The sequence below is a fragment of the Meleagris gallopavo genome, chromosome 1, assembly GCF_905368555.1.
Source record: "Meleagris gallopavo chromosome 1, MGAL_WU_HG_1.1, whole genome shotgun sequence".
Classification (NCBI taxonomy): Eukaryota; Metazoa; Chordata; class Aves; order Galliformes; family Phasianidae; genus Meleagris; species Meleagris gallopavo.
Window position 1 is genome coordinate 60,177,858 of NC_139404.1, and position 16,190 is coordinate 60,194,047.

Genomic DNA, 16,190 nt, shown 5'->3' on the forward strand with positions numbered 1-16,190 from the left:
GTGCGTGAGAGCAAATATCATGTTTGGGGGCATGAATCATGTGGTTTGGGGATTTTTTCTTTGCAGGTGTGTATGATTACAGTCCCAGGATCTGCTGAAGCATTTAGTAAGTTTTGGCTCAACTTTTAGATGCCATGACCAGTGTCAAGCAGTGGGCGTTTTGCGTATCCTGAAGGATTCGTATCCTCACAGCAAATTCAGCCGTGATTTCTTAAGGAAGTTGTCCAGAGAGAATACAGAGCACAAAAGCAATATAACTTAAACCAAACAGGGCAACTCTGTCCTTGATTTTACCTTCACAAGCATATGTGACTGCAATCTGAACTAAAACTTATTGGCTTATATGCCTTTAGCTCCTTATGTGCATAAACACACACATGGGTACCTTCTCCTAACTGATCCCTTGAAACATGCCAAAGGAACAGCAGTATCTGTGTGTGCCTCTTTGTTTGGTGCCTCAGCTCTCAGACCATGTTCAACGCAATATCTGAGTGTCTATGAAAAGAACCATTATCCGCCATATGGTATCTTCCCCTTTCATATCTTGTGGCTGTGCTGGTGCTTCAGTTATAGTTTCCTTCTCTGCCTATTTTATGTGCTTTAATGCTGGTATTTGTGTAAGTCCATATATTACCCATGCTAAATATGCTTGTTTAAAAGCCACAATGTCTAAGACCTGTATTTATATTCCCTTTGGGCTTACACTGTGAAGGTGAGACTACTAACCAAAGAGATTTGTCATCAAAGGATGTTTTGCAGCCAACAAAACATGATGGCTTTCACACAAAGGTTTTATTGTCATTTGGTTTGTGAGCTGCAAAGCCAGCACCCACGGAGGCCATCCCAAACCTGGCTTAAGCTCTATAGTTCATCTCTGGGCTTTGTGGGACCCAAAAGTAAATCACAGAATAATATCATGTAATCACAAATGTTGGAAAAGACCTCTAAGACCATCTAGTCTTGCTGACCCATCTCCACCATGCCCACTAACTCATATCCCTCAGTGTCATATCTATCCTTTTCTTGACCATCTCAGGGACAGTGACTCCACCACTTCCCTGAGGCAGGAAGCACACTGTGGTTTCTCTGCCTCTATTCACTGCTCATCCCAGGGCTGTATGAGCTCTGCCCACAGCAGTTGTGCACCCAGCAGGCACACAGGGCGTCCCTCTGTGCTATGCCACCCTCCCTGTCCAGGCTCTGCCCGCTTCCCAAGCACCTCGGTGGCACCAGTCGCACCCTCCCAGCTTGGTGTTGTCAGCACATTCCCTGTCACCTGCCCCACCAGCAGCGTGTCACACGCCCCAGAAGCCAGCTTGCATCACCCTGTGCCAGTGGCAACATGGAGAAGCAAGAGAGCAGCTGGGGAGGACAAGGGTACCCACTGATCTTCCAGTCATTTCCAGCATGCAGGTGGGAGATCCCTATGGAAAGGAAATGTCCCTGCGGCGTCAAGGTGGTGAACACAGAGGTGGGGCTGAAAACAGCCACTATGGGCTGTGAGATGGGTCCTAGAGCCAGGCAGGGAGAGGGGTTGCCTCCATTAGTCCTAATCTCAGCCTCTCCCCATTGGTGTGAACCCACTTACTCTGCATGGTACATGGGAACAGACACAATGCACAGGGCAGTGTGCTTCCTTCTCCATCTGTGGTTACTCTGTATCATTAATCCCGGTGGTTATCAGGACACTAGTCCACTTTCTCATTCCTGCTAAAGGAGAGAAGCCTACCTTGCTTTCAAAGGTAGAAATTATTGAAAAAAGTTTAAATGAGGGGCAAAGAAATTGTGAATGGAGGGGGCTGCTGCTATGCCAGAGGGGTGCATGACAACAAACAGGAGCTGTGGGGTCCCATTTGCTTCTGGCAGAGCCTCATGGGACATCACACTGGATTTATAGGACTTCAGCATCACATCACCGATCTTGATGCAGTACCCAGCGGGGAGGCAAACACTGCTGCCCCTGCTGAAGACAGTGGTACAGTTGCTATCACAGACCGTATTTAATTATGCTGCGGAGCTCATTACCACAGGAAGCAGCTGAGGCCAAGAATTAAGTAAGGCTTGAGGAAGGGATCAGCCATTTCAACAGACAACGAGAATATCCAGAGTTGTCATAACTCATGCCGATAAAAATTTTGGAGAGGATGTACAACTCTTCGCCTTGGGGTCTAAGCCAAGCAGAAGAGACCGAGGGCCTTGGTGTGAGAGGAGCGGGACTGGGGCAGATTACCTCACCGTCTGACTATGGCCGGGGGCCTGAGCCCCCGCTAACCACGTAGCCCCGGGACTGCTAGGGACATCTCCCATCTTCCTGGCTTGGGGACAGCATCACCTGGCCAACGGGAGGGAGGGAGGGGGTGAAACCTGACATGGTCCTGGTCACCCCTCAAGGTACCACAAGGACCTTCCCCTGGTGCCAAGCAGCACTGGGAGCTGATGGGACTCATGTGGAAGGCCAATCCCGCTGGCAGGAGCTACTGGCTGGGGGCCGCCAAGGAGGGCAGTTACACTTTAACTCACTGAGCCCCTGGAGCCTGCTGCTGGGAGTGTCGGTGTAATGATTAAAGCACTGACCGAGGCGGCATGAACTCTGCATGGTCTGGCTGCTAGGTTATGTGGTGGCAGCAAGTTACGGCTTCACACACTGCAGCCACCAGGTCCACCTGGGTATGACTGTCCTTCAAATCCCATGGCTCACAGAGAGGGTATCACTATTTGATTTCTAGGTATTTAAGACCTAATAAATAGCTCGGCTCAGCCCTTCATACAGGGACGAGAGGAAGAAGAGAAAGGAGCTGAAAGGAAGAGGGCTGCGATAGGAGAAGCCCTGGAGTCCTTGCCCTGCCCTTCAGCCTGAGAAACTCAGCATCCAGAAATGCAGCTCCAGACTCTCAGTCCTGCTATGGGTGCCTGACAGGCCCAGCACAGCTGTGCTTCCCAGAGTAAGGGCAACTGGGCAGAGGATGGCCCAGTAGCAGTGCAGCAGTGCCTGTGCAGGGGCCGCAAGCCACCGCACGAGGTTGGCAGTGAGCATTACTGGCTGTCTCTGTTTGACCTCAGAGAAGTGCAGCCACCAGCAGCACCACCAGATGTAGGAATTATTTTCAGGGATACTTTGAGTGCATCACCAAGGTAAGGAAAGGAGAACACACATCGTGCAGTTGCTGCATTACCCTCTGTGCCAGTCCAGGGGAAGAGTGTGCTTGGGGCACCCATCTCTGATGGCAGCAGCTTCTGTCCACTCTGTGGACTCCCTGCTTGGCTCCCAGCTCTGGTCAGTGTGGGGTGTCCCTGAGTCCAGGACAGATTTGACTTGGTGATGTCAGACCAGATGAATCCTGGTTTAATTGACCATGGGTGAAATCGTGCTCTGATGGTTAATGTTATACTTGGGGCTGGGAAAACTACTGCACAATCACAGTAATTAGAGCTGGAAATGATTCAAGTCATCTAATTTATTTCCTCTCTCCCCCCGCATTGTCTCTCCCAGGGATGGGACAGTATGGTTCCCAACTACGTGTACCCCTGTGCTCTGTCCCATCCTGTCTCACTGACTCAAGGAGTAGAGCATCCACGTGTCCCTGTGGGAGACAATTCCACAGCTTGAAAGACGTCAACGTGAGAAAATGTTTCAAAAGTTTAGTCTATATTTCCTTTTGTGGAGTGCCACAAATTCTCAGGTCGTGAGCTTTACGCCTCAAGGAAACTGGCTGCTTCCCACGAGGGCAGTGACTGGGAATAAGGTGGTGGTTTCCTTTGGAGTTTGCAGGGGCAGGTAGAGAACATGGGGTGGGTCAATGAAGGTTTTCACACCTGCAAGGCAAGTCAGATAAGGTAACCCGTCTGGAATGAACCCTCCTTTGGCAGAAGATGGAGATATATTTTTTTTCCATTTCCAGATGTGTATTTCTTGAATTCTACCTTGACTCATGAAAGTCTCACTGCTGGAAATTTGTTCAGCTCCTCCAAATTCACTCCCTTCAGCTTGCTCCTATCACTGCCACTAAAACCACCACAGGAGCATGGAGCTAATTAAAGGACAAAAAGCATCCATTCTGGTGGATGGAGTAGCAGAAACCCCTTGAAAGGTGACACGGAACGGGCATGGGGTTGGACTCCACTGCATGCAGAGAGGACTATGGGGAAATTTATTGTGCAGAGGCAATGGAGACAGAATCAAAGAATCATTAAGGCTGGAAAGGACCTCCTATCTCATCCAGTCCAACTGCCAGTCCACCCCCACTATGCCCACTAACCATGTTCCTCAGTGCCACAGCCACATGGCTTTTGAACACCTCCAGGAACAGTGACTCCACCACCTCCCTGGGCAGCCTGTTCCAATGTATCACCACTCATCAGGGTAAGTTTTTCCTAACATCCAACCTGAACCTCTCCTCGTACAACTTAAGGCCAGAAGGAACACCCAAAGGGATAAGGGCTTATGAACACAACAAAAACTAGACTAGGACAACATCTACATTATGAAAAATTAGAGCCATGTTACTTTCTGATGATAAGGTCTCCTGCTTCTGAAGAGGGTCTGACAGCACCACTATTGTGGAAGAAAGGAAGGAGCAGCATGAAGATGACTGGAGCCATAGAAGTGCTTGTGGTGTCAGGGAGCTGCATTAAGCAATATTTTGCAATTGATCAGATGTAGCAGCTTCCTCGATGTGCCGTGACATTGTCTCCCACCAACATTAGTCACAGCTGAGTCTCTGACTGTAAAGTTCAAACCACAACCAGTTCCAGTTGTGGACACCACTCATTATTAAATCAATGAGTCTTAATCACATCATGACATCTTGCAAAGAACATCTGGACAACAACTGATGCTACACAGGAGCCCCTCCTGCCGGCAGCTGTTGCCCCTGGTGCCCAGTGAGGAGCAGCCCTGGCCACATTCACATACCTCTTCCATCTTCCCTGCACTAATGACCTGCAGTGGGCTGGTGTTCTAGATAAAGCACTCTTAAGTGGAAACTAGATTAAAAGAAGTCAACCAACCACTATCCTTGAAATAAAATTATTACAGATTATTTCAGCAGAGAAGACAATGTAAAGCCACTGGTAGTCTGCTCTCTTCACCAACCCCACAAGGACCTGTGACCAACTCATCCATGGAAGTCCAATCTTCCTCGTGGCTTACACCAAAACCAGCACAGGCATTCAATAAGCCAAGATCTTTCTGAGTAAGCTTTTAAGGAGCACGTGTACCCAGTTCCACCTCTCTGTCCCTGCTGCTGGTTCTGCAGTGGTTCTGCTGTCCCCTCCTATCACCTCTGGCCCTGAGGTACCACAGGACATGGAGCAACCCCAGCACTCTGGTGGCATAGTATCAGAAGCAGCAATGAAGACCCCAGGCCTTCTGACCCACCGTGGCCAGCTGCCCCTTGTCACACCACAGTGGAAAAGCATGTCACTCGACAGAGCAAGCCACCTGCCACCATGCCCCAGGTTATGATGCTCCTCCTCACACCTATATTTGCCCCAAGGAAGACCTCACAGTTCAGTGGCTCCCCAGGCAGCCACTTCTGCGCTCTGTAGCCCAAACGTACAAAGCTGAAAGTCAGACAGAGGAGCACCGTAAAAGCAACTCCACTTTTGGATGGATAAAAGCTGGTACCCAACATTTCCTGCAGCCAGCTGCAATTTCAGGGCAGCATTTCCCCTCTAATTAGTTGGTATTTGCTGTCCCAGCTATTATCTTCCTGGTTATGTACCACTGGGGACAATGGGTCCTTATTTCCTGCCACAAGCACCAGGTTACTGTTTACCTCCAGCTGCACCTCTTCTATCCCCCTGCTCACATTAAAAGAAAGTATCTCTAATGACCGCTGTAATGGGAATGGCTAGTTGTAAATTAAGACATGGAGAGCCTGCAATCAGTGGCACCGTGCATCCTGTGCCCCAGCCCTCACCTGCTCTTCTCCAAAAGCTCATGTGGGCGTTCCCACTGGGAACACACACAGATCCTTGGGGCTGTTTGCAAACAGATGCTCGTGCATGGATATGTGGCTGGAGCAGCATGATCCAAGCATGGGCCAGGTATCTCCCCAGTGTAACTCCATCCTGATGTCCACCTGCATGTGGCTGTGAGAGGCACGGGCCTGGCTTAGCTGCTCCTTGTGCTTCGTACCAGGCTCTGGAGCTCCCACTGCACAGAAACTTTGGATTGCAGACATCGTGGGGCCCTGAGATATGGATCCCAATGCAACAAGTGTAAATCCTGGCTTTGTGCAACCATTGGGCTACCACCCAGCTTGGAAGCCAGGCAAATAACTCTGTGTGTATGCTCACATCCCAGCCACGCCAATGGGGATGTAAAGACACGGTGATCCTGCAGATGCCCCTTGGCCACTCCCTACTCCTATCAGGGCAAGCCAGAATCTGGCAGCGAATCTGTCCAGTGTAATGGGCGCAGAGGCGGGGGAAAGTCCCTCGACGTGATGCCAGCTACGTGGGCACGGGGTGGCTTTGTCCGCTGGGAACCAGCCCCTCCGACAGCTTCACACTGCCCCTGGCACCCGGTAGATGAGGGAGGGGCGGCCGTCCGCGCCCCACGGCAAAAGCTGCGGCGGCAGCGACCCGCGGGCGACCCCGTGCCACGGGGGAGTCTCCCCGTCCCACTCCACCACTCCGGGCCGGCGGCGCGGAGCTCCTCGCCGGCGGCGCCCCGGGTCCGGCCCCAGCCCGCCGCCCGTCCCCTTCCCGCCGGCGGCGGCGGCGGTGCCCGCGGCGGGGCGGGCGCAGGGGGCGGGCGCGGGGCGGGGGGAGGCGGGGCGGAGGCGGCCGGAGCCCCCGGGATCCGCCGGCACCTCCCGGGCCCGGCACTCGCCGCCGCCAACTTCGGCCGGGAGTCGCCTTCGGAGCCGCCGATCCCTCAGCCCAGCGCCGCCGGGGAGGGCAGCGCCGGGAGCCGCCCCCCGCTCCCCTCTCGCCGCCGGCGGGGGCTCAGCGCGGCGCGGGGGCCGCGGTCCCGGGGCAGGTGCGTCCCCAAGCGGTCTCCGGCCGACGCGGCGGGGGGCGCGGGGCCCCGTGCCCGCCGCGGGCACCCGCTCACCTGCCGCCGCCGCCCGGGGACACGGCGCCGGGGAGATGCAGGTAGGAGGCGGCCCCGGCCGGCGGCGGGATAGGGAGGAGGAGGAGGAGAAGAAGGAGGAGAAGGAGGAGGAGGGCGGGGAGGGAGGCGTCCCGCTGCCGAGCGGCGCGGCTCCGCGGGCCGCTCCCGTCCCGTCCACGGCGAGAGGCGGCGCCGGGGGTCGCCGCGCTCCGGCAGCCCCGAGCGCGGCAGCGCCTCTCGCCGCCCGTCCTCGGCAGCCCCGCACGCCTCCCGACGCTCGGACGGACGCCGCTCCGCGCTGCTCCGGCGGCGGGGAAGGGGCCATCGAGGGGTGCCGAGCGGGGCGCGGGCTGAGGTCGGGCGAGAACCTTCGGCGCACCTCGGCCCGGACGCGGAGGGTCGGGGGAAAGGGCCGGGGGCCGTGGCGGTGGGAGAGAGGCGGGCCGGCCGCGGCCGGGCGCTCCTCGGTGATGCGACGGGCGGGACTGGCAAAGCAGGTGTACCCCGGTAAGACGGGCGGTACTCCCAGAGGAGAAGGGGTGTTCCTCCGGGACGAGGTCCCGTGCCCTCCTGCGAGCCCCGTGCCCGCGCTGCCGCTCGGGCCCTCGTGCCCTCAGTGCGACAGCGGGCCTCGACCCGGGCAGCAGCGCATGAGATGGTGTTCGTGCCCTGGAAACACGCTCCAGTAGCGATGGGGCGTCTGGTGTCACGGCACCAGGGTGCCAGCATCACAGCTGTGCCCATAACAAGCACGCTGTTCTATGAAACTTGCTTTTTCTGAGAATCGTAGTGCGGTACTTCTCTCATAGTGGTATAGGAAAAGAACTTCCCCAGATATATCCTTGTGTGCTATGACACGCTTTGCTGCCCCATGTTCTTCACGTTTTTCTTCTGCCACCAGTTGAGCATGCTTGTCAGGCTCCCTGTGCAACTTCTTCCTGCCTCCTAATGCTCTCCAGAAGTGTTCACCATCACCCTTGCTCTTCTGTCTGCACCCAGCTACTCACGTTTGTCTCCTTTTTGTGACAGAGCAATGCTCTTGCTCACACATGGAACAGTATTTATGTTCTTGCTTCGTTTTCTTTGTAGCCAGGAACTGGTGTACATCCATCTTCAAGTGCACGTTTCTGACTGTGTGTTCTGCCACATTTCAGTGGTGCACAGGGGCTTTTGCCCCAGAATGTTCGTTCCTGCTGAGGACTTTCTCAAAGGTCACAGGAGGGACAAACTCCTCTTAAACCAGTGTCCCATTCATGGACACATGGATCTGTACAAAGTAAAGGTTGGGTGCTGAAGAAATTGAGGTGGAGTGTTCTTCATGCATCCAGAACATGGAATAAACCACCATGTGTGGCAGCAAAGCTAGCCCAAGCACTCTTTTTTTTTTTTTTTTCCTCCTTTCATGAAATCAGCCAAGTATATGAGGGGAAAAGCAAAAGGTTTACTTGCCAGCTGAGGGTAGGAGGCAGAGTTGGACAGGAGAGCTGGCCACAGCCCAGCCATGGATTTCCTGAGCTCTCAGGCTCCATCGCTCACTCATGCTCCGTGTCTAGGAGCGTCAGCAAAAGATTCCTTCCTTTTGGAAGTGAGTCTTCCCACAGCTCATTCGGTGACTTTGGGGATTGGTTCACCTCTCCTCTTGGCAGCTGTGTCCTTTGCCCAGACTCTATTGTATGCAAAGCTAAAATGTCCTTGTGTGTTTTTGGAGCGTGCTGAAGCTGAAATTGTTGCTGCTGGCTTCCACCACTGAGGGTCTTCTCTCCCAGCCCCTTCCCTTCAAATCTGCAGAAATTCATGAGATCCGCTGAAAAAAATTGAAGTCTTGGAAGTGCTGAGTCTAAAAAGTTGGTTTTTCTTTCTTTTTTTTTATGTGGTAAGTCATTGAAAAATCTTTTCAAGACTTTTTCTTCAAAGACCAAAAACAGCTTTTTAAAGAAAAATTCACATTTGTGTATACCGAAGTTTCCAGGAGTTTGGGCGTTTTACAGGCAATCAAACATTGTGAAATTTAGAAACCCAAATAGATCAGTGGGATCACCTTCAGTGTTCTTTTTCTAGTCCAATAGGCCTCTGCGTTCCTGGACTGCTTTAGATCTTAAGTCTTCCGAAGTTGTCGGGCTTGGGTTTCGAGGCTTGCAGGGAAACCAGTCTTTTCTGAAAACTGCACTATTGCTCAGTTAAATGAATATGAATTGTTTCTGTTCAGAAAAACTTTTTTCCTAATGGCTCATCAGAGTCCTGCTGAAAACCATTTCGTTATTTACAAATTAATTGGACGCACACGCAAGAAGTGTTTCAGAAAGACTTTTAAGCACACTAGTTCTTAAATCAGGAGATGGATAGCCAAGGCATGTTGTCACATACGACTGCCCAGTCCATGATGTACTTTCACTTTTTTTTTTTACAGAGGAAGGGATGTTGGCTTGCTGCAAAAGGGATACAACTTTATTAACATTGAAGGTGGTGCAGAGGGGAGTCACGGGAGTTGTTCCTGGTCTGGAAACAATCCTTTCTAATGGGAGATTTAAGGAATGTGGACCTAAGCAGCATTTCAGAGAGAGAACTGGGAGGTGGGTTGGTGTGATACCCGAGTGCATTCAGTGCTAGGAATTAGCTGGTACTCAAACAGCTTTTTGATTCATGGAGAGAGCTATGCACAACAGTGTGTGGATGAATGTTTTGGCTATATGCATTCACGTTAGCACTAGGCAACATGTTTGACAGCTGGGTGATGAGGCCATCAGAACAAACAGCCAAAGGAAACGTTAGCTCTTAAAATCCTCAAGTAAAGACGGAGTATCTTTTTGGAAGATGCGCTTTATTTCATGAGTGATGGGGCTGGCTGCAGAGATAGCTGGATGGAAACATATGTACAGAGTCATGGCAGGACCGGGCCATGCAATCCATGCCCCTTCGAGCCTTGGTGTGCGGATTGACAAAGCTTACACAAATCTTCCTCTGCTGTGAGGGAGCAGCAGGGTCATTGAAAGCAGATTGCCGCTTCTCAGCGCAGCTGTCTCGCAAAGTAGGGATGCTCTCACGTCCCTTGTAATTACGCAGCCTTTCTTCGCAGAAGCGCTTTGCAAGCCGAGATCGGTGTATGCCGCAGCCTGTCCGTCTGTGGGGATCCTTCACTTGTCCTTGGACGCTGTGAAACACGCCGTGGAGTTTGATGACTTGCAGTGAGGCTGCAGACAGCTGGAGGAAGGCAGTGCTGTGTATCCCCTCGAGTCCTCTGGGCCGGGAAGACTCAAGTTAAAATTTGGCTGAGTTTGCAAGATTTTAACTCCTTCTTTCATTAAGTGTCACAAGCAATCACCAAACCTCTTCCTTCACGCCCTTTTCCCTCAGCATGGTTGCTCAGCAGGGCTCTGGCACCACACCATCTCTGTGGCCTTCTTGCATTTTCTCTTGTACCTTCTGTGCTCAGCCTCACATCTGTCAGAGCTCAGCTGATGGGACTGCAGCCCACGCACACCTCCCTGGGGGACACAGCTCTGCTGTGGCCTACATGGAGGCATCTCTGCCTGTGGTTGCACTCTGCACATTTATTGAGGTGCCCTCCCCAGGCAGGCAGGAGCTGTGTGAACCCTGTCTCTTCCCCTTGCTCTGTTTACCTGTCTATATTTAACTCCCTGGCTGGCTTCATCCCTCCAAAGCCAACCTGCTCTCTTGTGGCTGAGCTGTGGGTCTGGCTCTTGCTGCAGTGTTTCCTGGCGGCCTTGGGCCCGTGGTTTGCTGCTCAGTACTTCTCTCCCTCAGGCGCTGGTTCTTTCTAGGTCCTGGGCAGCTCATCCTCCCCACTTCTGGCTTTATTTTTAAACCTGACTGCAAAAAAGGGACTTCAGAGCTCTCAGGCTGGAGGGTCTCCGTCATCTCCAGGTGTTCTTTCTTGCCCTATGTGTGTTGCAGTGGGCTTTGGGACATCTCCCTTTGTCCCGTTACAGCCTACAGCTGTTTTCATTCTGGCCGTGATCAATCCCAGAGGTTTTCCCAACATGCTGAAGAGTTCCATGGCTGTCTCTAAAGGGTCTGTGCCTCTTGGAGCCCTGCTGGACTCATGTTGCTCTGTAGGTTCTTCCTGATGGATGTGTCTTCCTTACCCTGCTTTGTATGGAACTGGGCTTCCCTGTGCTGGCGCTGGTCCCAGTTTGTTTGGGAGCTTACCGATGTGCTCCTCAGCTTCAAAATAGCTGGCGAGAGGGCAAAGCCAAGGAGAGGAAGCACTCCCATTTCTGTTGGGCTGGGCAGAATTAACTTTCTGTAGAGTTTCAGAATCTGGTACAGTAAATATGGCCCAACCTGGCAGCCTTATTCATCTTCATAAAAACGGCAGGATCAGACCAGTAGTGTCCTGCATATCCCTGCAAGAGACCCTTAATTGATCTCTGCTTTTCCGGGCATGCCTGGTTGTCGTGTAGTTAATGCTGTGGTCTACCACATGAGAGAGATGGTTTGAATCCTGGCCTCTTCTGTCACTCTTTGAGCTAAGCCGGTGGCCTTCTGTTTAATGCCCTTGTATTCAGAGGAAGGGTATCGAAGGCCAAGATTTTCAGCAGTGACTAGTGATTTGGGGCATCCAGCTTGAAAAGCCGTCAAAGGTCTTGATTTTTATTTTTTTTTTTCCAAGATTCGGCTCATTCTGACACTTGGGCTGGCTTAAACAGCCTGGAATTGATTACTCAAAGTGACGACTCAGTTTTGAAAGACTGTCTCAGGAGCTGGAATGGCATTAGGAAAAATGAAATCAGATAAAGTAATGCATTCTGTAGGTCTCTAGCAGGGATGCTCCAATAGGGTAAATCTTGTTTGAGTGGGCATCGGCAGCGGCCAGAGAATTTGTGGCACTGTTGCATGCATGGACTTGAAAAAAGGACTTGGGTGTAATTTTTGTTTTTCATTAGGTCATAAAAAAGCTTGAAGAGTTTGTACCGCAGAACATAATCGGGAAATCTCTAAACTGCTCTATCAGTAAAAAGAGAAGGAGAAAAGGGTCTCCTTTTCTTAGGAAAGGAGAGCAGCATTGTAGCTTTCATTGATAGACAGAGAGATATTTCCATATCAAGTTTATATGTAAAGCTTTTTTTATATATAAAGCTTATGTTGTAGTTTTATTTTGAAGGATTTGGGGAGAGCAGAGTGTACTTTTTCTAAGCTTTAGAGGTGAAGGAGATTGTGAAGTTGTTGGATAGAGCATGTGTTTAGGCTATTTTTTTAAACATCGCTGAGGGCAAAGGATTAACAGCAGTCATACCAATACTGATACTTCAGAGTTCTCCGTAAATTTATCTTCCAATTGTTCTCTTGGCTGTTTCAGTATCATTGTTCCACAGAGTCCTGGACAACTGTAGCACCTCTGTTACGTACAAGTCAGTTCTAAAGCAAATAAACCGAGCGTATCCTTGCTTAGCAGTTAAAACCTCTCTGAGCTTTGTTACACATCAAAGAATGACGAGAAAAACGTGTGAGCCCGAGTACGCCATTAATAGGACATTTTTCAGAAAATATCATTTTGTGGCTGTCAGGTTCATTAGTCTCTGGGGTGTTCCTAAGTACTTCAGAGTTGGTTGCAGTCATAAAAAACTGATACCGTGCAGAAGAAAATGAAGTTCCTTTTCTCCTTCTCTTTTTACTGACAGAGCAGTTTAGAGATTTCCCGATTATGTTCTGCGGTACAGACTTGCTATAATTACCATAAATATTGGATGTGGCAGAATGCCGGGGTTTTGTTTAGTAAATATGTTGCCGTTATCATTTCTGTGTCACAGCTGGGATGCTTTGTGTACCTTGTGGCTGTCATCACTGTTGATTCTGCCCAGCCACGTGTACTAAAAAAACAACTGGAATTTTACAGTCCTGCACTGAGGGGGTGCGGATATTCATGAGGTAGCCCCATTACCCTGCACGCTGTAGGAGAGACCTCTGGTTTTGAACTAGGATGTCACTTCTTGCTCCAGCACAGAACATGCACAAACCAGATTTCCCACTGACATCTGCCGCCCTGTGTGCGACTGCAGCTGTTGTTCCACCTGCAGAGCTTTGCGGCCCACCACGCAGGTAGAGCCAAGTTAGCGCTCGTGTGAATTACAACCAATTCTCTGTCACAATTTCTCCTCTGTTTTTATAACTATTCCCCATTTCCATCTATTCTTAACAAGCTGTTTGGGAGTTTTGCCAAAGGATAAAATGAACTTCTAATAATTTTTTATTAACGGTGAGAAAGTTTTCAGCAGGGTGAGCTCGGTGAGCGCAGCGCTGTTTATGTGCATTTTTTATTGTGGCTGCTCAGGCTCTTTCAGCATCTCTGCTGCTTTCCAAGGGGCTGTGCAATCCTGAAAGGTTCGAGAGCCAGTTGTTTTCTGCACACCTCGCTTAGTTGATCGATCAGTCTGCATGACTGCAGTGGCACTCAAAAGCATAAGAACCTACTGCACATAACAACCACATTTTTTTGTTCACTAGGCGCCTAAAACTTACGTATTTTCAAAGAAAATTATGCCATTAGGTCAGACTTGCCTACAGGGAATGGTTGATTCCCATCAGCCTCTGTCTGCACTCGACCGCTCTTGTTAAATCCCATCCATGGCAGAGCAGCACTGGCACTGCCTGCTCATTTGTGACACCTTCCAGGAACATGAATGGGAGCAGCAACAGCTCCTGCTGGGATCCCTGGTAGTACAATGGCATTAACTGGGGTGTATGTTTTGTTTTGTTTTGTTTTGTTTGTTTGTTTTGTTTTTGTTTTTTTTTTACTCCACAAATTAACAAAGTTTGTGGGGTAAACTTGATAGTAGTCTGGACCAGGCCTTAGTGAGGTGCAAGATGATGTTAAAAGTCAAGCATAAAACCAAGCTGCAAGCAATAGGAAAAGTGGTAATGTATAGACAGAGAGAGTTTTTTTAAATGAAGCCTGGCTTTGGCTTTTGATCAAAGCCAAATTAGGAAATATTTTTTGAGTACATTGGAGATAAGGCTCTGTGAGTTCCTTGCCACTTTCTGTGAACCTGTGTGAGATCCGGGTTGGTGAACCTCGCACTTCGTGCAGTCACCTTCAAACTGAGCAGATGGAAGATGGCTGAGTACCGCTCACCATTGCAGCATGGAGGGTTGAAGTGCTTTACCTCTCACCTATGCAGGCTCCATATTTATGCAAACCCATTTTTCCTCCTGGTAAAAGAAGTGTCGATTTCACTGAGCCCCAGTCCTTCTTTGGATTATCCATCAAACCTTTGTGCAAGAGGACATGCGCAGGGGTGAGGGAGGCCCAGGAGGAGGATCCCCTATGGGCCTGAAAGAGCCCCCAAGCAATACCCTTTCCCAGATTGTGGACTGTCACCCAGTAGGTCTGTCAGCGGAGCAGGCTTGGTCTGGTGTTGAAAGCTGTGGAGTCACTTTCACAAAACTCAGTCCCCATTTGGATCTCAGGCAAATGTCGCTGCCCTGCTGAGCGCTGTTCTCATTGAAATCTCTTTCTCACCAAGCTTTGCTTATCCCCTCGTCTCCTCTGCCCAAGTGGGCAGGAGCCTTTGACTTTCAGTGTCAAGAGTGTTAAATGTATCACTTGATCCTACCACTCTTTTCCTTGGTAGTGCTTTCTCTCAGTGCACCTCAGCACGTACTGCTGTTCTTTCAGACCAACTTGCTGACTTATAACTTGAGGTCCTGTGCCATAGATCGACTCGCTGTGTGGTGTTAATGCAGTGCAGACTTGCAGGCTCATGCTCCTCGTCCCATTTGTCAGGAAAACTAGACATTAGTGGCATGGGCGCCTTTTTGGTTGAACTTCACAACCCTGTGTTAGTGCTATACTGCTTTCTCTCGTTGTCCCCAGTTCTTCAGAAAACACTGGTTATTTCTGCACAGGGCAGAGGTTGCTGTTGGTTTTACATTTGCTTAAAGACATCTTCAGAAATGTTGAGGATTCCTAGAGTTTCAGTTCAGATCTTTTTGTTGTTGTTGTTGTTGTTTTTGTTGTTGTTTTCTTTCTGTAAAGAATCAATGTTAAATAAGTAACAAGTGTTAAGAGGTGATATAATGTTTCCAGAGTCCCATTTGCTTTGTCCTTTCCAAGATTTTGCAAAGCAGACCATGGGAAAGAGTTCTGTAATTGAGTGTGCTAAATAAGAAGTGCTGCTCTGTGGGGAATTTAGGGCTGTCTCCAGATCTTCCCCATCATCTGTGTGTAAAAGTGGGGTTCTGTCTGTCCAGAGCTTATCTGACACTACAGACCCTTTCCTTGAAGTTGAAATCAGTAATTGCTCTATAATATATCAGAGTAGGATATGACAGAGTCTAATGTGTAAGTGTAGATGATGGCATACTAGTTCCTCACAGAGGCCAACCACACCTGGTTCCTGGTGTGTCCTGGTGGGCATACGGAGACTGGGGACATCCATATCCTTGGAGCAAATGCCCTCTCCTCAAGCAAGCAACAGGAACAAACATGGAGCTGGTAAAATAATAGGTTTTGACTAGAAGACGTGCTTTGGTCTACAATGAAATTTTCAGAAGGAAAACATGTTTTTTCATAGTGATGTTTCAAAACCTAATGATTTCTGTTTCCAATTGCTACTCAGTGTCATTTGAAGTTGAAACCTGAAACAGGAGTTTAAATTTCAGATCAACATACTGAAATCTCTTGTTTTGCATCAGTGTTTTGTGTTGAGTGTTTTGTTTCTATCAATAATACCTTGTTTTTTTCAAATCAAAAGCATTTGGAATTGTTCATGACATGAAATAGTATAATATTTTGACCTTTCATCCTTCCGTGGGATGAAGGCAAATGCTGAAATCCCAGACCTTCTTGGGGAACAGAGATTCCATTCTCTGACCAGATCCACAAAAGTGTATTTCCACTGGTTTTGCTGGCTGGCTGTTCCAGTACTTTGTGTGCGATGACTTGTAATTCACTGCTGATAGAATCTGCGGCGCGTCCACATGGCTGGTCTGGAGGGGCTGAGGGCAGTTAATCTTCCTTACTCCGTGTTGTGTTTTCAAATTAATATCCAGATTTCTTGCCCAAGATAAATTTTCCTTTCTAACCAGTGTTTGGTAGTTCGCTGCATGGCTTCCTGATACAGAATCCATGCACAAAGCAGAACTCCGATGCTCTCTTGGCACAGCTACA

At 49.8% G+C, this 16,190-nt stretch overlaps 1 protein-coding gene across 2 annotated transcripts in view; it reads left to right on the plus strand.

Moving 5' to 3' along the window:
• The first annotated feature begins 6,766 nt into the window (after positions 1-6,766).
• WNT5B (Wnt family member 5B) overlaps positions 6,767-16,190 on the plus strand; it is a 65,135-nt gene continuing 55,711 nt past the window's right edge. Inside the window, exon 1 of one of the 2 annotated variants that reach the window (XM_085230012.1) lies at positions 6,767-6,988. Coding sequence is in view for 1 of the 2 variants with exons in the window: in XM_085230002.1 (XP_085086128.1) it covers positions 7,099-7,104 (6 nt within the window). In the remaining variant the exon portion in view is untranslated. Of the gene's footprint in view, positions 7,105-16,190 lie in introns of both variants that reach the window. The other variant, XM_085230002.1, reaches the window with a different exon arrangement.